Source organism: Lagopus muta, chromosome Z, assembly GCF_023343835.1.
Source record: "Lagopus muta isolate bLagMut1 chromosome Z, bLagMut1 primary, whole genome shotgun sequence".
NCBI classification, from domain to species: Eukaryota; Metazoa; Chordata; class Aves; order Galliformes; family Phasianidae; genus Lagopus; species Lagopus muta.
This window is the reverse complement of record NC_064472.1, coordinates 34626544-34647339: the sequence shown is the minus strand read 5'-3', so window position 1 is coordinate 34647339 and position 20796 is coordinate 34626544. Positions and strand designations below refer to the sequence as shown.

Genomic DNA, 20796 nt, shown 5'->3' with positions numbered 1-20796 from the left:
AAGAACAGGATTGTATGCTAGCCATTTCTAGCCTCTGAACTTTCATTAGTAGTAGTACTCAGCCTACAGCACTGGTGAAATTTAACTGGTGTAATTACTACGCAATACCTAACAGATTTTTAAGTGATAAAGGTAATTTTTGTATCATCTATAGTTAATTCATGATGTTAAACAACTTCTGCATTTCATCTCAGAAGTTGCTCATTGAACTAAGTTTAAGTTCAGTAAAATGCTTCAAGACTCTCAGGAGAAAGAAGCTATTCCCAACTCCGACTCTGCAAACTCCCTTGATAAAATCGAGGATTATGCAACTCTGCTGTTCAGCTGCTGTGAGCTTGGATGTGAAAATACAGAGTTGGGTTTTGTGTGTGTGTGTGTGTGTGCGCGCGCGCATGTGTATGCAAAAAGCTATTTATCCTGATTCTTGTTTACTGTTGTAAACTTCTCCAGTTTCATGAGCTTTCTTTCTCAATCTTTACCTCAGCAAGGTAATAAGCTCACTCATACACGAGCCATGCAGAAACTTAGCAGAAATATATCTTGGCAAATGATACCGAAACATACACTCAAATATAGCACCACAGTTTTTTCAGTTTTCAAAACTCATAAAGAGAACAGCTCACAAATTAAAAAGGGAACAGCAAACATATCCATAGCAATAACAACAGCTTTTGAAGCAGGAAGCAGAAGGCATACTGCAGAAGGAAATATTAAAGCTGAGAATAACTTGCTGTTTGCTTTCTAGTAGAAGGGATGAGTAGCACTTTAGAGAACAATGTCTTTAACCATTTCAGTCAATTTCCTAGTGTTTGTGCTGTATTATGGGTTATTCTAAAATTGTTTTCTTCAACAGATACAAAACCAGGCTGATATTGTAAAAGATATATACCAGCACTACAGGTAAAAAGCTTCAGTAAAAAGCTGAGTTATTAAAGGAGGCAAAGGAAGAAAAATGAAAATTGGAAATCTGTGCTAAAACAAGTCATACCTCCTGGACCCATCTGCTTTGATCCTCACTGCTCTCCAGGTATGCACATAGTTTTCGCAGTGAAGCAGAAACGTGTACTCGTGATTCTGTTTGGCTACTGTGACTCAGAAATGAAAGAACAAGTCCCACTCCCAAAATACATCCAGTGCTTAAAAAGAAGAATTAAAAAAAAAAGAAGATTAGCTATGTCTTAGCTGCTGAGAGCTTTTTTACTCTTTTTTCGTCCCAAAATCATACTTCAGTGCATCTCTCTTTCACTTGGCCATCTTCCTTGTGATTTACAAATATATATACATATATATATACAAAAATATACATGTATATATATCATATATATGGTATCTCTGATTTCCCAATTTGTTCCAGATGTTTCACTGCCAGCATATTAGACATACACCCCTGCTGTTATGACACATCTTTGAATCCACTGTTACTTCTCTCAGTACCATAATCTGGCACTGTACAGAGTGATACAGTCTATTATGTTGCAAATTAAAGACTTCACAAATGAATTCTGGAACAAAATAAATGGTTAGTATTTCAGGATGATGGAAGTTTAACATTTTTAAATCTTGTTACTAAGGTGAGTTTAACACGTTTCTAAATGTAGTATAAGAAAATTTAATGACAACTTTAACTGAAAATACCTTATATCCAAATCAAGCAAAAAAACTCCATAAAAATCAGACTGCACAGTAATTTTAAGGAAGACTACAAGATATTTTCAAGTTTCTTAATAATCTGCTCTTTACCACACCCTTAATCAACAAGTATGTACCAACATTCATCATTTTCTCAATATTTCTCTAATATACGTTCTTGCAAATGAAGACAGTCCTGCACATCTTACAGAATTCACCCTGCTTACAGGAAATTGGAAGGCAAGCCAGAAAACATTACTGCTTCCTGTTATTCTGAAATAAAACTCTTCAAAACTAGAGCTTCAAAAGTAGAGTTCAATCTTCAACACATTGTGTTTTTCTTTGTTTACAGAAAAGGAGGAAAAAAACCCCAAACTGTTCAATACAAGGTCTATCTGCCATGTTTGTTACACATATGCTATACTGCTACAATTTAAAGCCTATCTTTAACTTTCGCCCCCTCCTCACTATACAGAGGTTGACATGAGAAAATTTATTCAGTATGATCCAAGAGAAAAATGGGAGAAGTTAGCAGTCATGAATGCAACACAGTTTTTGCCTGTGTCTTTTTGAGGTAACATGCCCTTCTGAAGGTTTTAAGCATCAATCAATAGCTTTAGATGATTAGATCCTAGTTCAAGGTGTTTCTTATTGTCTCTCAAGGAAGATGACTCTTCCTGCCAACCTGCTTGGAAGCCTGATGTGGCTTATGATGCCTTGTAAAAACACACCTGGACCAAAGTGTGGCAAAGCTTCACAACCACTTCATAGAATAACAGAACTGGTTGGACTGGAAGAGAACTTAAAGATCACTGAGCTCCACTCCCCTGCCCCCCACCAGCTCAGGCAGCCCAGGGCTGCATTCAACCTGCCCTTGAACAGCTCCAGGGATGGGGCATCCACAGCTCTTCTAGGCAGTCTACGCTAGTGCCTTACTGTTCTCTGTATAAAGAATTTCCTTATAACCTCTAACTTAACTCTTCACTCATTTAGTTAAAAATTGTTTCTCCTTGTCCTATCACTATTAGTCCGCATGAAAAGTCAGTCTCCCTCCATCCTGTTTAAAAGCCTGCTTTTAGTACTGAAAGACTGCAAAGAGATTGGTCTCCCCAGAGCCTTCACTTCTCCATACTGAGCAAGTCTTGTTCCCTCATCCCCTACCTGTAGGAGATCACCTTCGTGGCTTCCTCTAAACCCACTCCAACTGTTCCACACCTTTCTTGTTCGAGGAGCCACACTCTAGCTGCTGTACTCCAGCAGGGCCTCACGAGGGCAGAGCAAAGGAGCACAATCACGTCTGCTGGCCACCCAGCACTCTTCTGGTGCAGCTCTCGAGACAGTTGGCCTCACAGGCTGCAAGCATACTCTGCTGGCTGACGCCCAGCTTTTCATCCACTGGAACTTTTAAGTCCTCTGCTGAGCTGCTTTCGATGAGTTCTTCTCTCAGTCCGTAAGCAACTGAGATCATCCCAAATTAGGAGCAGCATCTTGTATTGACCTTTTTGAACCTGAACAGGTTCTCATGAGACCATTTTTCAAGCCTGTCCAGATCTCTCTGAATGGCATCCCTTCCTTCTGTTGTACTAACTGTGCCACCCAGCTTGGTGTTTTCAAACTTACAGAGGGTATCCTCAATCCCACTCTCTGGGCTGCTTACAAAGATGGTGCAGAGCACAGACTGCAGAATGGACCCTTGGAGAACGTCACTCGTGATTGCTCTGGATATAGAGCTGCTGACTGCAGTCCTCCAGTTGCAACCATTTAACCTATTTCTTATCCATCAAATAGTCCACCACTGAAATCCATATCTATCCAAATTAGAGATAAAGATGTTGTGTGGGTCAATGTTAAAAGATACCTTAGATGGCCAGGTAGATGATGTACCATATTAACATATGCTTAGCCACTTGAAACCATTTGAAATACTTTTGCCCTTTTAAAATATTATGAATTTCATTTGTTCTCTTGCTTGCAGTTGAAGACAGAGTACTGATTTAGGAGCATTACTCTCGCAGTGTGAACTCCCACTTTTTTGAACAAGAAACTATTTAGAGTGCTAGAGTATCTTAGATTTAAACAGGTTCTTACAGACTTGAGTGAACTCTTGCCATGGGATAGCATTGGTGCAGGAAAAGAAAGACTCCTTTTACTTATTATTTATTAAAAACAGCCCTTCTTTAAGATGACAATTCTCTTAATCAGGCAAAGAAATAGTATATGTAAACAATGTTCCTATCAAGACTTGACATGATCAGTGAAGAGTGGTTGCGTATCTCCAGCTTGCATACTGTGCACATTAATAAACCTCTTTATCAACTAAAGACTCAAGGCAGGAGAAAAAATGTTACAGCCTCTTTCTCAATATCTTTCAATATGTGAGATGTGTCAACACTCTAGAGAAGCATGTTCTTGGATAGAAAAACACATTTTCTTAAAGAGTCAGGAGGTATACCACATTTGGGTTTGCCTTCCACCACACACCAGCACAAGTCTCTGCGACATGGTGGCAGAAACGTTTTCCACATCACGGTAGGATGATGAACTACCCCTGGGTGTCTGTCATCTCTCCTGGAACACTAATGAACATAACTGACTATGAAGCAGCTGTAGGAGAGAAAATGAGTAGTGCTGGCATTCAGGGAAAAAAAGAGCCCTCCCTGATTTCTACAGCAGAAGAAATTCTCAGAAAACTTAGTACGTATTTAAAAAACTAAAATAAAACAGTGTCACCAGTTGAGAACTGTTGAAACACACACATCAGGTTGACCTAAGGCATACGACCCACAGTCAGTTTTGTGCCTGTCATCCTGCTGTAAAGACCATTGCTATAATAATGCCATTTTTGGACAACAAGTCTGTCACATTTACAGCTCTACATGTGCTGTGTAGTGGAAGGGTGAGAGACAGCGGCATGAGTTGAGACATGAGAGGCTCAGACTGGAGTCAAAGAGAAGCTTTTTCCTCACCAGGATGGCCCAGCCATGGAACTGTGGCCCAAGCAGGTCAGACCTGCTCCAGACTGTGAATTTCAAACCCTGAAAGTCTTGAGTAATGCAGTCAACCTGACAGCTGAGACTGTTTTGGGAATGTGATGTGGACTTCCCAAGGTCCTTGTCAACCTGCAAAAGTCCATGATGCTATGAAAGTACAAAAAAACAGTCTCCTTATCTTATTTCTATGTTCTTCTCCACAAAATTTAGGAATAAAAGTTTGAATGAAAAAAAAAGAGTCCAAAATAAAACAAAATATAATCAGTAAGGTAAGAAACTCACTTGTACTCCAGACTGGAGTCAAAACAACAGTCTTCTAGTGCATCTAGGGACTTCATTAGAACTAAGTTCATCTGTTGACCAGGTAACTCACTGCAAAACAGAAAAAAACAGAAAAAAAAATAGAAATATGGTTCTGTTCTTCAAATCATACAGGACATTAACCTTCTGCTAAGATGGAATATATCACTAAATAAAAATATTTCTTGCTGTAATGGGTTCTCACACTGGCCTGTAAGCAATGACTGTAAAACCAGCTATTTGTGTTACTTTCAGGTAGACTTATTCATATAATTATGCAAATAATACAAATATATTTAGACCTAAGTCAGTGCCTGTTATTGGTACAAAACTCAGAAAGAAAGCAAGCATCATGAGTTTATAAAGTGAAAGAAGACAATTTTTATACAGTGAATGAAGGCAAATAATACAGAAAATGTGAACTCAGCTAGACTGGTAGCTATTTGTAAAAGGATTTCATGTATATTTATATTTTAAGGTATTAGCTCTGGAAATCTGTCTGTCTCTCTATCCATTTGCCTAATACACTGATAAATCAAAGAAAGGTCTATCTCTCATTCCAAAGATGTCATAGGAACTCCCCCTTGCAAAACATACCCACTGCTGTCTTTATGAACAGGCACGTTTAATAAAACTTATCTCTATGATTTGATATTACCTATTGCTGCACACACCAAGAATGTGGTGCCAGTCAGTGTTTGGAAGAGTATTTGAGATTGAGTTTTGAAATCAGGTAGTGAAGTAGAAGAATAAAAATGGATTTGTTTTAGTTCATAAGAGGTTTGTTTGACTCCTTTTAATGTTCTGCTGCCTTTTTTTTTTTTAGATAAATGTCAACACCAAACTAAAGAAATTAAACAAAACAAAATAAAGGCTGATATACACCAAAATACTAATGTTGTTTGTTACACACGAGCATTCTAAAGTTTGTTAGTATCTCAATTGTCATCACTGACTTTAATCATTCATGGACAGTGCATTGGCTCTTGAATTGGATGCAGGAAGCTGACACCAAAGAATGAAAATCAGTGCGGAGTCATGCTGCATGATCTTTAACAGCACATGTTTGTTTCAGAAACACTAACTTCATAGAGTAAATTAACTGACAGACAAATCTTTCTGATACTTTTGATAATGCAGTAGTTAAACATTATGTGTACACAGACAGATGAACTTCCTAGTAGTCACTAAGTGGACTAGTACTAGAAGCAAAGCTACACCTCAGATGCTCTGGAATCGTTTAAAATTTGTGACCTTAGGCCAGTGAGGCCAATCTTCAGCACTGCTGCAGCAACCCATCTGAAAGACAGTCCATTAGACTTTCACCAGTTGACTCTGCCCTCACATAGGTAACATGATGCAAGTGCATACTACTCAAGTGTACAGAATATCACTTTGAAAGGGACAAGTAAGATCTGTAAATTATTTTACAATTAAGCCTCCCAGAGCATCTGGTACGCTTTAAAGATATGTAAGCAATCAACTGTCAGGTTGCATATGCACCTAAAGGATATAATGAAAATTAATCAATCACTCTGAAGGAATGCCAGCAAAATATCCAAAATAGCAGAGTTGGGGGGAAAAAAGCCATTATAATAAAAGACATTTTATAAGAAATGTTGCAGAACACCTCATGAACATTTGCCTATGACCTATAATTACTATATTCCCTAGAACATAAAGCTGCAGGCAGGAAAAAGTAGAAAGTCATTTCCACACCCACATTACACATAGTAAGCCTTACCTGACTTTTTCTTCGCACAAACGTGAGATAAACATCCCCAAAGCAAGACCCATGTGGATTTGAACAGCTTGAGACTCATCAGCATTTGGTTTCCCAGGTAACCTGGTGGTCAGCATGTTCAGGACTTCCTCAACCTTCTCCTTGCACGATACAACGATAACTGGCACCAGAAGAGACAAAGCAGTGGCTGCACAGGAACGAGCTATAGCACTAGCAGTATTTTCACCAGAATAGGATTTCTGGAAAAAGATTTTCAGAAGATTTACTTTTTATTTCCTGAGGAGGAAATAAATTCCTTTTCAGATAGTAACATTCAGTACTTCTGGAATTTAAAACAAATACCCATTCAGTATATTTAAAAAAATATATATTTATTTTTTTAAGCAGAGTGGATTTTATAAGTGAAATATGAGCCACTTCAAATGCCCATTTAAAAAATAACAGTATATATTAAACAGTATTGTTCCCAAAAGCAGGAGTTATAAAAAAACTGCTTAACGCCAAACAATTACTTGAGTCTCCTCACATTCAGCCAGTATAATGTTTAACACTGCATTTGGTTTGGTGATGTATCCCCTAGCAGTGATGATAGGGGCCATGTGCCAGAGCTGCTTTCAAAACATTCTTCATTTATGCAGTATTATCTTCTCATATGATTTTTATTATTTGTTAATCAAAACAAAAACTCAAGGAAAACTCAAATATGACATACTGAAATGAAAAAAAAAGAAAAGTGTTGTTTGACTTGCCTACATTACATCTATATTTCCCATATTACAACTCCAGAGGGACCTTGTCAAACTCAAAAGATAGGCCTGTGTGAACTCACTGAGGCTCAACACAGCAAAATGCAAGATTTTACACCTGGGTCAGAGTAATGCCAGGTATGTATACAGACTGGGAGAAAAAATCCCTGAGAGTAGACCTGCAAAGAAGGATCTGGGGGTCCCGATAAATGAAAAACTGAACATGAACCAGCAGTGTGCTCTTGCAGCTCTGAAAGCAAATGGTATCCTGGGCTTCATCTGAAGAGAGGTGACCAGCAGGGACAGGGAGGTGAGTGCTCCTCTCTACTATGCCCTTGTGAGGACCCATCTGGAGCACTATGTCCAGGTCTGGGGCCGCCCATACAGGAAAAATGTGAAGCTGTTGGATAGGGTCCAGAGGAGGGCCATAGAGTTGATCAGAGGGCTAGAGCACCTCCCCTATGAAAAAAGGAGGGGAATCAACTTTTTACATAGGTAGACATAGTGCTGGAACTAGGGGGAATGGTTTTAAGCTCAAGGAGGGAAGGTTTAGATTGGATGTCTGGGGGAAATTCTTTACTATGAGAGTAGTGAGGAGGTGGAACAGGCTGCCCAGAGAGGTTGTGGATGCCCCATCCCTGGCGGTGTTCAAGGGCAGACTGGATGGGGCCCTGGGCAGCCTAGTCTAGTATTAGATATGGAGGTTGGTGGCCCTGCCTGTGGCAGGGGGTTGAAACTTGATGATTCCTGGGGTCTCTTTCGACCCAAGCCATTCTGTGATTCTAACTGCTACAGGGAAACAGAATCAGAAAACTCCAGACAAAGAATTCCCTGTACAAAATACACATATGCGCTCTTGCTTTCAATGCCACAGCTCATACCTGGTAGAACCACGGGAAAACTTGTCCTTTAGGGCGGTAACGGCTATTCACGATACTAAAGAGAGTCTCTATAACCATATAAATCCATTGCTGCATAGGAAGAAAATCTGGTACAGTCTGAAAAAAATCAAACCCAAACAGTCCTTGTTAATTTTTCTTAAATTGGGTTCTGAACAGAAGCTCAGCAGCTGATGTTCCAGCTATGATCCATGCGTAATGAAATTTTGTTACCCTTATGCACAGCATGTTTTATTTGACAACACCGACCTTTCAGACACCACTTTTGAACAGATTATTCAGTTAAAACAAACAGCTGCCAGAGATCCCCACAACAGCATCAAGAAAAAAAAACAACAAAACACATTCACAAATCTGAACTCTGACAGCTTGTCTGCAAGTTGAAGTCTTCACGAACTCTTTCAGACTAAAACATAATTTTAATGTAGCCAGAAAAATTCAGTATGGCTAGTGAAGTAACTGCAGTGTGGTTACAAAGTATGAGAGTCTACAAGAATGGTTAAGCTAACTATGTTAGTCTTACCAAAATCCGACAGGAAAACCTGAATTCTAATGAAGTAACTATTACATACAAGGCGTCAAAGGACATCTGAAAAACAAGACTATTTCTCCCCACGTTCTTTTCAAGGCTTGGCCAGTAACAGAGGACATCAGAAAAATAAACCCTACACAGCCCAAAACAATCAGCAACTTCAGTTTGCACTGTCACAAAAGCTATAACTTATCCATGTCATAAGTAATCTATAGTTCAACTGCTTCTACCTAAAGATGGAACCTTGAAGTGTAATCCATTTTTCTGCTAATAGACTTGTTACACGTGGTTCAAAAGCTGTTTCACTCTGGGTAGAAAACAAATAACTTCAGGAAAAAACTATGACAAAACAGTGCATTCTTCTCAGGTGTACGGAGTAGCATGTTAACTAGTTATAACAGTAGGAACAAAATAAAGATGAATGGCTACCCAAGTACCCAAACTATGTAAAAAATGTCTCAAACTCTGAGGCAGAAGGAGTCAGTCATGTAGCATTTCAGCATGGGAATGAGTTACAAAATGAGGAAAAAAAGCTCAACCTCTCCCTTGCAGTCACATTTTGCAATTACACACAAGTCATTTAACTTTTTTTTGAGATCAACTGTTCATATAATCATATGCATTTTGTGACAGTGTAATAATCTTTACCATTAGCCAAGCCAAAGGTTTCATTCAAAACGCCCTCCAAAGACATCAGGTAAAAAAGACCAAACAAGTTAGTACCTAAGAAAAGAGTCTGGTTGGTCTCCAGTGTTCACTACACCTTCATCTCATATGACAAAGCTAGCATATGTTTCTTTGCAGAAGCTACCTGCTTGCTTTGACTGAAATCACCAAGCTGCTCTCACACAGATCACACAGCAATTACAAGATCACAATATCACTGAACAGTGTGAAATCTGAATTTCAACGCATGAAGTACTTCATACTCACTGAATCCTCAAACATACCTGGTCATATTACTTAACTACATTCCACTAAAAAAAAATTATTTCCCAGACTGACTTACCTCAGGCATGCCTTCAGTGTCTGAGGAAAGGCTGCTTTCATATTTGGCTACAGCAGCTGCAAGACCAGTCAGGGCTAAAATAGAGTTTCCTTTCACCACTGGGCTTTCCCTAGACACAAAAAAGGCAAAGAACAGTCAAGAGGCATAACAGACATGCAGGCAACCAAACAAGCATCTCAACAAGGAAAGTTAAGTTACCAGGTCTTCAGGACAGAAGTGCTTTGCACCAAGCAACTTCACTGGGCTCTCTTCTAGCTCAAGAAATGTTTAACATATTTCATCTTAATATATAATATATATAAACAGCTGTCTGCTACCAGGGCCATCTTGCAGATCAACTGCACTCATGGGAACAAATTCATCATAGCTAGTACCATCTTTAGATAGGATGACAAAAAAAGCTCTTCAAATAGAGACTGTTAGACAGGTGCTAAAACAGCATCCGTTTAAGGAGATTTAGTAGAGCCCTATCACTGAAAACTTAAAAAAAGTTTTGAATGACTTTCCAATGTTATGAAACATTCATATGATGGACAGTATGAACATCTAGTACAGTGCAAACCTTGCTTTTACTGTTAAAGAATTCAGGAAAAAAAATCTGCCACTTGAGAATGTGATATAGAAACTAACTATATTCAGTTTCATGAAAAGATATCCATTTTCCATCATTTTCAGAAATATAGCATAATAGCAAATGACCAATACACCTTCAGGAGACCACTGAAAGCCTTACACTAGAACAATATAAATTGTTATATATTCTGCATTAGTCTTGCATTTACAAAAACTTCCTCAACTCTTGCTATAGACATAATCACCTAATCCACAAATTTAAGCATTTGTTCCCGATCCAAATATTTCATTTGCACAATGAAAATATACTCTGGATTTCTACATTTTCTCTCCTATAAAAGACATCTTACTGGAATGTCACTGACCTTTTCCACACATTGAAAGTATTTCCTTACAGACAACAGATAACAATAAATATTTATAATTAGGTACTCAGATAAGAGATACCTATAAACAATTACAATTAAGTGTTTAGTTAAGTTTGTTGTAAACTCCTAAATCTCTTGCCTTAAACAATTTCCTCATTTATCTTACAGACTTTTTTGCTGCTATCAAATTCTAAGAGACTATATATATTTCATGGAGTACATAAGAGTAATTGCTGAATCTATACTCTCATAAAAGCCGAATGCTTTGAATTTAATGAAAGTACAAATCATCATACTAACAATGGGACACAGGAGGGGTCTTACTCTTCACTGAAAATATAGAACCAATTCAATTAAGTAGTTTCTTAAAATAAGTAATCACAAGAAGTCCTAGAGACGTGACCTATGCACTGGAAATCTTTCCACTGTTACCTGAAGAAAATTCTACACCCTCTCCCAAAACTGGCAATTCAACTACCTTAAATAGTTTTTCTAGTGAACTTTTATGACTAAAATTGATGTTTTCACTTTGAGACACAGAATATTACATATTTGATGTTTATTATTTTATTCCTCTTTCCAATACCTTAACACATGTATTTATTGAGTAGATTAAATATCAAATATATCTCTCAACTTCTTTAAGTGACTCCTTTCAAAATGAGCTGACAGGCAAGGAAACTGAGCAGCTGGGAATATCAGAACAATGCAAAGCTAAAAATAGAAAAAAAAAGTTCAAGTCTTGATTCAAACATCCTGAACCTTCAGACAGGTTCAGTATTAGTATCAGTCACAGTATTATTCCAAACCTAGTGTTTTCTACGTTAACAAGACTACTAACACTGAAATGGTCTGTGAGATTTCATGGCAATTCTTCAGCTGATTACGTTTTTATGATTTAAGATTTTTTAAGCACTTGCTCCTCTGAGGAATGATTGTTTCTAACACTTTTTCTCAATCTGGTGTAAATGGCCAGTTTCCAGTTAACCATGGGCATGGAGAAGGAGACAGCTATCAATGGAGAGTGATAGGAGCAAGTCAAGCCTTCTTATGAAGAAATGCTAAGATATTGTTTTCAATCCACGTGTCAATTCTAATAGCAAATTAACAAGCCTGTCACAATCTGAAAACACATAATTACTTGTCTTTGGAGGCATTTGGGCACAGAAAAGATAGCTGGAAGCAGTGTAGCTCTGAAGAGCCAGCACTCCACTACAGACCAGCCAACTTTTAGACTCATTAAGAAACTGGAGGCAGAGTTTGCTACTTAGAAAAGAAGTGACTAATAGTGTATATAGTTGTACATAAGTTTTACCCAAAGCATTAGGCATCAGCCTTTCTTGTAGATGTAGTCAGTGATAAAATGCTCAAAGAACAATGTGGGCAAGAGCTTCTTTGTTGAGCACCAGCCACATGAAAACATGAAACTGGCAGAGAGACAAATACAGGAACTATTTTACATCATCTACCACAACAAAAACTCATCTCTAGTAAATAAATCATTCTTACTTTGAAGCACCTTTGATGGCATCTGTCAACATATCTCTAACCCTGCAAGAGAAACAAAGAATTTAAACCACTGTTACACTACAGTATGAATTCAGTTATGTCTTACATGTGTCCTTTTTTCACATGGTTCAGAAAACTTATTGCAAAACAATCACAGGTATTAAAACTGTATTAGTGCTCACATACCACTCCATGTTCCTTCATGCTCATGTAGACCACCATACAAAATTTCTTTTTTTTTTTTTTCAAAAAGCAGGTTTATACAGTAGCAATAAATCTGTTAAATCTCCTGTCACAAAAACATTTCCAAATCACTGCACTATAATTTGGCATAATAAATAAGTATGTTTTACAACAAACAACTGTAACAATCTACACAATACTTACTATTCTCCTGAAAACAACTATGGACAGTTATTCTGCTAGGGAGTATAGTAATCTGGATCTACTTAAACAAAAGCAATAGGAATAGCTACAGTTTCTTGCAAATGACTGTATTCTGCCTTTGCTTAGTTTTGCATTCATGTTAAGACAGAAGCAGAGATGGAGTAAGCCTTCTATCTTGTCAGGTTTGGGTGAAGACAGATCTTGTGTACCACAACATACACCAATCCATACATCCTGCTCATGGCTGTCATTTTAGACAAAAATATATCTTCCAGTTGCAAGTTCACAACACCTAACTGAAGGTGAAATAATGTGATAGAAAAAGAAAAATGCATGCCTCATAAAACAGGACTTATATTTTCAAGACTGAGTCATGTCACTCAGCCTTTGAAGGCAATTCAGTCACGGTTTCCTCTTACATATGCTGTTTTATCCTACTGTTTCAAATGCACTTAGAAACATCAACACCAATCTAAATATCGATGCAAAATTATGTAGTATTAGTTTATATCAAGTTGTTTACAGTTGGGCTAAATCTGGAGGGAGCACAAACACTTACTGGGTACTGGAGCTGGATGAAATACAAGTACCTAAGTATATAGAACAGAGTGTGCATCATATGTTTAGTTTTAAACAGTATCTTCAGCTTACTGTATGAACTGAGAGGTCTGTTTGTTATCACATGTCACTCCGTGACTTACATTTCTTACATAAATCCATTTTCAGTGAGGCAGCTTTCAAAATCTCTACATCAAAGTTTTGCTTTTTTCCATAATCTCTGTACTTTAACACAACATATGATACATACAATTTTCATCCTTCCAGTTGCTCACACTGCAAAGTTTTGGACAAAAAAGAAGGGAAAGTACCTCTGAACTTGTGAATACTAGCATCCTTGCTCACTGTTCCTCGGTAACTTTTTTTTCTTCCCCCATAGGGACATTTTTCTTTCTTTTTTTTTTTTTTTCCCATTAGTACTTATACAAACAGTTAAATTTGCAAAATTAAAGGCTTTCAACTCCTCTTCTGTCCTGCATTCTAACAGGCAGGCAATTCCTTACCAGAGCCATGCTGTAAACTGCTTGTATTGCACATCTTCAGGATCCTCTTTTCCATGTTTTAACTGCATCTCAAGCTCTGCTTGCCTTCCCTGCAGAATCACAGCATAAAAGGGAAGTAGATCTTAGGTGGTCAATCATAAGACTTTTTCAGGAAACACCTAGATAACTAACCTTTTACTTGAGGGCTAACTCTCAAATTAACCAATTGCTTTTGATATGAGACCCCACTGTAATACACAACATCTTATGTACAAGAATTTGTGATTTTTCATTCTGAGAAAAAAAATAATGCAGATATCACAAATCATAGAATCATAGAAACATTAAGGTTGGAAAAGCCCTTCCTTTCACCAATATTTCCCACTGAACCATGTCCCTCAGTACAACATCTAAATGTTTCTTGAACACCTCCATGGATGGTGACTCCACCATGTCCCTGGGCAGCCCGTTCCAGCACCTGGCCACTTTTTTGGAGAAGTATTTCTTTATGTCAAATGATCAAAGATACTGAGCAATTGCTCAATTAGTCTGTGGAAGGAAACATGCATCTCTGGGGAGTGGAATATGTAAAAGCTGAGAATTAAATATAGAAGCCTATACCTAAAACAGTTTCTGAGAGCAAAATATTACTTCCTTGATTCACTACTTTAAAAAGTTCCTCATCCTTTTCCTTCCTATGACCTCAGCCTCCTTTTACTTCAGTTTTCTTTTCTCTACTTCAAAGGAGCTGATATGATGTGTCTACGAAGTTTTATCTAAATGTACTAAGCAGCTTACCCTTACCCTCATTCTCAAACCTTGATACAACTACAGCTCAACTTGTTTGGGTTATCATTTCCTGCTTCTTACTCGGTTATCAAGTCTTAAGTGAAAAACGTAGGCATATAAGCTGTGTTTCTTACATACTAAACACTGTAAATCCTGATGTCCCTTGAAAGGTGTTCTCCAACTCCTAGAGACTAGAACAAAAGGTATGACACATTGACTAAGTAGATATCTGCATAAGATCTGTCTTCTGGTGTCAGAATCATAGAACATCCTGAGTTGGAGGGGATCCGCAAGGATCACTGAATGACTCCAACGTCTGGCTCCACATAGGACCACCCCAAAATAAAACCATATGTCTGAGAGCGTTGTCCAAACACTTCGCGAATGCAGAAGCACAATCTCTGATGAGAAATTCCTTAGCTTTACAGTGTGTTTAAATCTATTACAATTTTCTTAAACGAATAAACACTGGCTTAAGATCAAGATTAAATCAAGACCTGTGGGATCACAATGAAAATGAGTTCAGTCCCAAAAACATGCTGAATTTACAAACTGGCTAAACTGGCAGAAGAGCTTAAACATTTGAACAGACGTACTACAGACAAGAGAACTTCCACATGTAAAAGAGAAAATATCCTCACGGAAGTGCCTTGATAAACTGCAGACAGAGCAATTTACCCTTGGTTAACAAACCATGGACTCTACAAACCTCTACCTCCAAAAAATGACCCAGACTAGTCACACTGTATTGTAGTCTCTGAGTCAGCTCAGATAAAATATACCATAGAAACACAAGAAGTAAATATACTAGATCTCAGCTTAAAAAAAGATTTTTACTGAGAGACCTCAGAAGTTGCTCTAAAAAAAAAAAAAAAAAAAAAAAAAGCCAGGAAATCCTAGAGAAGCTTTCAGAAACAAGTCTGGTAAATGCAGGATTTCTTATGGAGTCAGAGAGGAAGAAGCAGAAAAAGCAAGTAATTATATGCAAGCTACAATGGCCCCCTCTGTAGTTAAGACCTAAAATGACAATTTGAAAAACCACTGCTTCCTTTATAATGAAGGTCAGTCTAGAAAATGTTCCCAAATATCCCAGGTAAAAGTTGTTTTGAAAAATGTTAGAGAAGTGTATGTTCTACTCCACAGTAAATGGATAGGTAAAGCTTTTTGAATTTACTCAGCAGTCTGATCTGCTTATGTTGGAAATAGCTGACAAGGCCTGGAAATATAAATCAATAAGCCCTTCTAGTACTACAGAGGGAGATTTCTAAAAAGGAGTTATTTCTTACAAGTTTTTACGTTATTCTCCTAATGAGAAGAACAAATGACTGCTTTGCTCTAGATACCACATCAGTTAACCTAATGAAAGAGAAGTTTAAAGGTATTTCTTATCATTAATTTGGTTGGAAAAATCAAGAGATGATTTCCTCACAATATAAGATACAATAAAAGACAATATGATATCCTCACATTTATTCAGCATGCAATGTTAGTTAATAATTTCTCAATATCTTCCAACCTTTAAGTGGTAATGTTATCTTAAAATTCCTATTCAAAATAATAGGATAGAGTTCTAGCTGAAGTTTCACATTCTAAAAAGTAAACTGCAACTGGAATTGACTGTATGGGAACTTGACACAGGAACAAGAATGCAAGGACCAGAACTGTAAACAGGAATTATGTTTCTTCAAGTAATTTCAGGCTGTGCTGCTTGAAGACTAGTTTTTATTTCCTTTTCCACAAATGTTATTAAACTCTTCAAGCTTCACTTTTAAATTGATGTCAATCACATGGATGCTCTTGCTGGAAGAAATGAAGACACATGCACCTTGAATGAGTGTTAATATGCACAGTATTCTGTACCTCACAATTACCTGTAGGACTGCACTGTAGGTTCGGCTCATAAATCCCAACCATGACTGTGGCAGCAGTATAGAGCGGTGCCATTCAGAAGGCTGAATGTTAACCTGTGCAACACACGAGAAAGGACAGAAATGGTTATATTAAATCTAACATATGCGAAACATACGTTCTTCAATCTGTGATCTGCGGGCAAAATTTTGCTAACATGTGCATGTCACTATACATTCCTGTGGGAAATAAAAATGGGTAACATTTTTTGTTCTCCTCTTCCTGGTTTTATCCACACCAAGTTCCTTCTGAATTTCAGTACCCAGGCCATTCAATACTTCAGACTGTTCATAATATAACTGATACCAGAGATTGCTATGTATGACTACAGTGCTCTAAGCAAAACACTTTGTAGCAGTTGTAGGCAAAAAATGCATACACGACAGAGATGACGGAACAGTTTATGTTTGCCATCACTTTTGTACCTCTTAGGTGCCTCTAAGAGCTTTAAACAGATGTGAAATAAATACAAATACTCGACAACCTAAATACAGGAGTGATTACTGAAAAGGAATCCAAAAAATAATTGGGTTTGATACAATTATGTCAAAGCACACATTTCAAATCTCCTATAAGTAGTTAAAACAACAATAAAAAACAACAAGGAATTGGAAGGTCCTAGGTTCCTAGGAAGAACCATTTTAAAACAAACTGGAGGAAAACAATACTACCTCAATGACAGTTTAAATAAATATGCAACAACTGTCCCTGTCTACTTCCAAATCTCACAAAGGTATGGCAGCCTCTGCTTCACAAAACTGGAATGAATGACTCAGACAACTACACAATCTAATGAATGTGCATAGTCAATCCACAAGAACCCAAGGTTGCTCTCTTCAGTAAGTGCTGTGGCAAACAGTGACATGAATACATTCTCAATACATACTGAAAAACAGAAATGAAATCTGAATTTCAATAACAATCCATTTTCTAGTCACTGGTAGCTTAACAGTAAGTAGAGCAATAGATTAAACACGAGGGCCATAAATTCAAGGCCACTAAAAACCAGTTCTTTTGCAAATCTCAGACTCCTGAATGACATGTATCTTCTCTCCTAACTTGCCTAACATGCACCTTATAAAATCAAAAATCATCAATTCACAATACTGTGTAGCAAAACTAATAAACATAGTCTTCATTCTCTCTCTCTCAATCTCTCCCTCCCCCCATGACCACCTTAGTTGCAGTAACATTCAATTAAAATAAGAATGTCTTACTTGGGTTTCTTTATTTACATACCTGTGTTTTCAGATTCAAAAAAAAAAAAAAAAAAAAAGATAACCTCTGCAATTAAACTGCATTGTTATGTCTATTTATATTCTATCATGACTATGGAGAATTGATCTTCACTGATGCTGTTCAATTATTCCTAGTATTTGCCTCTACCAAGATGATGAAAAAATGCCATCACAGCCATTTGGACTCCACAGAAAATCTCAGCTCTTTCTGGGGTAACAAGCTTTAAATAACAGAAAGGTAAACTTGTCAACCTAAGGTGAGATGGGATGAATATATTTCAGCAGCCTCTGTTTAAGTCCTGCACTTTTCATTTCTAAATTAAAAACATGCCAGACTCCTTGACTTACAGAAAAACTTGCCCTATAACTATGATTGATTAAACAAAGTGTGAAGTGATACAGGTTGGTTTCTTTAACAAGAGATCAATTTGTTTAGCAAAAGGGATCCATAAGTGGTAGTTCTAAAACTTGCCATTTCAACCTTAGCAGGTGAAGTCTTGTTTTCTTCAGTAATTTTGCACTGGAGACATAACAGAATACTTTATCTTTTGCCTCAGTAGGTGCAAGGACATCTTCCTCAGATTCCACATATGTTGTTTTAAAGGTTGCTCACTCTGGCCTAGTAAGCAATGGAAATTCTCCAAACTGGAGAGATGCAGCTGAAAAATTAGTCAAAAGGTGGTGAAGCTGATGGTGGAAACAGGGAAGAATTAAGTGGGTACTTGACCACCCTAGATACTCCTGGGCATGCCCAAAGGGACATGAGCACGTATCTATGAGTCCTTGAAAAAGAATGAATATCTATGCCTATGTACTGCATATGTATGTCTTAACTGTTCAGAGGTAGAATCTGAAGTCAGCATGCAAGCTTGCTTGTCAAGTCGCCTGGTAGGAACCGTGAGGAATAAAGGAATGCCAGTTTCTAACCACACTGGATTTAGAGACTTATATACCCAGATTTCAGATGACAAAAACCCATCCACAGCTAGTAGCCTTCTGGGAATAAGCCTGGCAAGATTGTTATTCCTTCTTTAGATTCCTCTTTATTTATTACGAAGACTAGCCACTGTTCAATATGTAAAATACTCCATGTTTCAAAGCATGTAAAGATCTTCTTTGTCATGTCTCCAGTGGCTTCCTCTGAATAATCAACCTAGATAAGTAAATAAACTTCCCTTGCTTGTTAATTATCTGTGTTCTGTTTTCATCTCTGCTTTATGCCCCTCATGATTCACACAGAGCAGATAATATTATTTCTTTATATGGTTCTATGCTAAGGCTTCATTCCAACTGTAATCACGTCAACTTAAAAGTAACAACAAATACACCTACACAAGTGAATACAATCCAAAAGTAAAAGAGATGACATACTTCTCCATAAATCCCATGAACACTGCAGAAAAAACAAACATCCTTAAATGCATCAATAACACTAGTGCTTTTTTTCCAAAATTTTATTCATGCATCCTGTCTCACCTCTGCTTATCAACTTATTCAGCATGTTGACGACCAAAGGGTCCAGTCAGAACTGCCGTAGCTTCCCACAGCATATGCAGAGACACCAATCTCACTCTTTGTCTCTACTCTGATACTGTTTTAGACTTCAGCATGAAACTAGAAAAATCTGAGTGAACATTATAAGGTTCATCAGGCAATCCATATTTGTCTGAGGAAGAGCAGGCCTTCAAGACACATAATCTGCTCACTCAGGAAAAAGAAAGCTTTATGTATATTTTTGCATTTCAATACAGTTTCATCTGAAACATATTAGTAGCACATCTTGTCTAAAATTTGCAATGTGCTTGATGACCAGCAGAACTGCTAAGCGACTACTGATGAATTAACAAATATTTAATGAATTTAGTGAATGAGAGAAAGATTGAGAAAACAGAACCACAACACAAAGAACGCTCAAGTAACTGAACACAGTGTTAAAGATTAGCAGGTAGAGTTGTGTTGATACTCAGTATTCAGTACAAGATACCAGCTGTCTTTATTCTTCCTCCTTACTTTTCTTCAGTCATTGGATACACAGTGGTTAACAGCTAGTGTTGAATAACTAGCAATAACTGAGGCAGTCAGAAATACCCTGAGCAAGGAGCTAGTCGTCTGAGTCTGCTGACTGATGCTTAAAACCTTCAGATGGACATATCAGCTTGAAGACACTCAAGCAAAGACTGTGTTGACCAAAATACAGAGAGGAAGCTCTGACAAACCACAGGAGATACTACTGCAGTACTTGAGTGCTTCTGAACACATATCACATTCTTCTGCAACACCAGAAAGTCATTTCAAATGAAAACAGTCTGCATGCTTAAAAAGTGCACTCTCAGTAAAAAGTAAACATCATGACATGCATGAGTTTTCTTTCAGCACCATCATCTTTACGCTGCCACAAATCTTTGTACACTGCTCACTTGGCACTGAGACACTGGTAGCAGAGGGCACACAAAACGTCAGCAAATCAAAGGCTGTTTCTATCACTTCTTGGGTATCTAATTAAGATAATACTATTTAAAGAACAAACCTCAGGGTCTAGAATCAGAAATATCAAAATTTATGACCCATCTTAAAATTTGTTCTTTGGCAGAAATATAGTGAATTCCAATGAGTTCTTTTACTAAGCACAATAGGTTTCCACCTAGATAGTCCACCTACTCACTGGTCCCTAGATTCAGCTCATCTCACTAACAAATAAGTGGCTATGGAAATGTGTTTGAAACTTAATTCATGTCAGTGAAATGCCTGTGTGTGAATTTAAACACTCCTCTCACACAAGGACATATAAAATGTAGCCTCAGAGACCTCATAAATACAGCTAGCATTACATTTCCATATCAACAAAGTAGTGTTGCAACATCTCTTTGCTTCTAAAATCTTGCTCAGAGGTTCTTTTTTAACATTCTTGTATGTGTAAACTTCCAAACTCTTCTGCCAGTCTTCCTTTGTGAGAAAATACTTGTCATTCTTCTCTAAGCCGCAATGGACTGAAGAGGACGTTATCAAAAACCTGTCAACAAACTTACTTGTTGAACACTGTTTCATCACTGGAGGAGAAACATTCAATAAATTCATTAGTGGAAGCCAGCACAAAATGGTCCATAACGTGAATAACATCCTCTGAAGTATCTAGGC

The 20796-nt window shown here is 37.5% G+C and overlaps 1 protein-coding gene across 3 annotated transcripts in view; it reads right to left on the bottom strand.

The window, feature by feature from the left end:
• Positions 1–20796, bottom strand: part of FOCAD (focadhesin) — a 92185-nt gene that overhangs the window by 20322 nt on the left and 51067 nt on the right. For all 3 annotated transcript variants that reach the window (XM_048931674.1, XM_048931675.1, XM_048931676.1), the window contains 8 exons: positions 16387–16479; positions 13748–13836; positions 12300–12341; positions 9850–9958; positions 8291–8407; positions 6664–6902; positions 4902–4991; positions 989–1136 (listed from right to left, as the gene is read on the bottom strand). In XM_048931674.1, coding sequence (XP_048787631.1) covers positions 989–1136; positions 4902–4991; positions 6664–6902; positions 8291–8407; positions 9850–9958; positions 12300–12341; positions 13748–13836; positions 16387–16479 — 927 coding nt within the window. The remainder of the gene's footprint in view (positions 1–988; positions 1137–4901; positions 4992–6663; positions 6903–8290; positions 8408–9849; positions 9959–12299; positions 12342–13747; positions 13837–16386; positions 16480–20796) is intronic.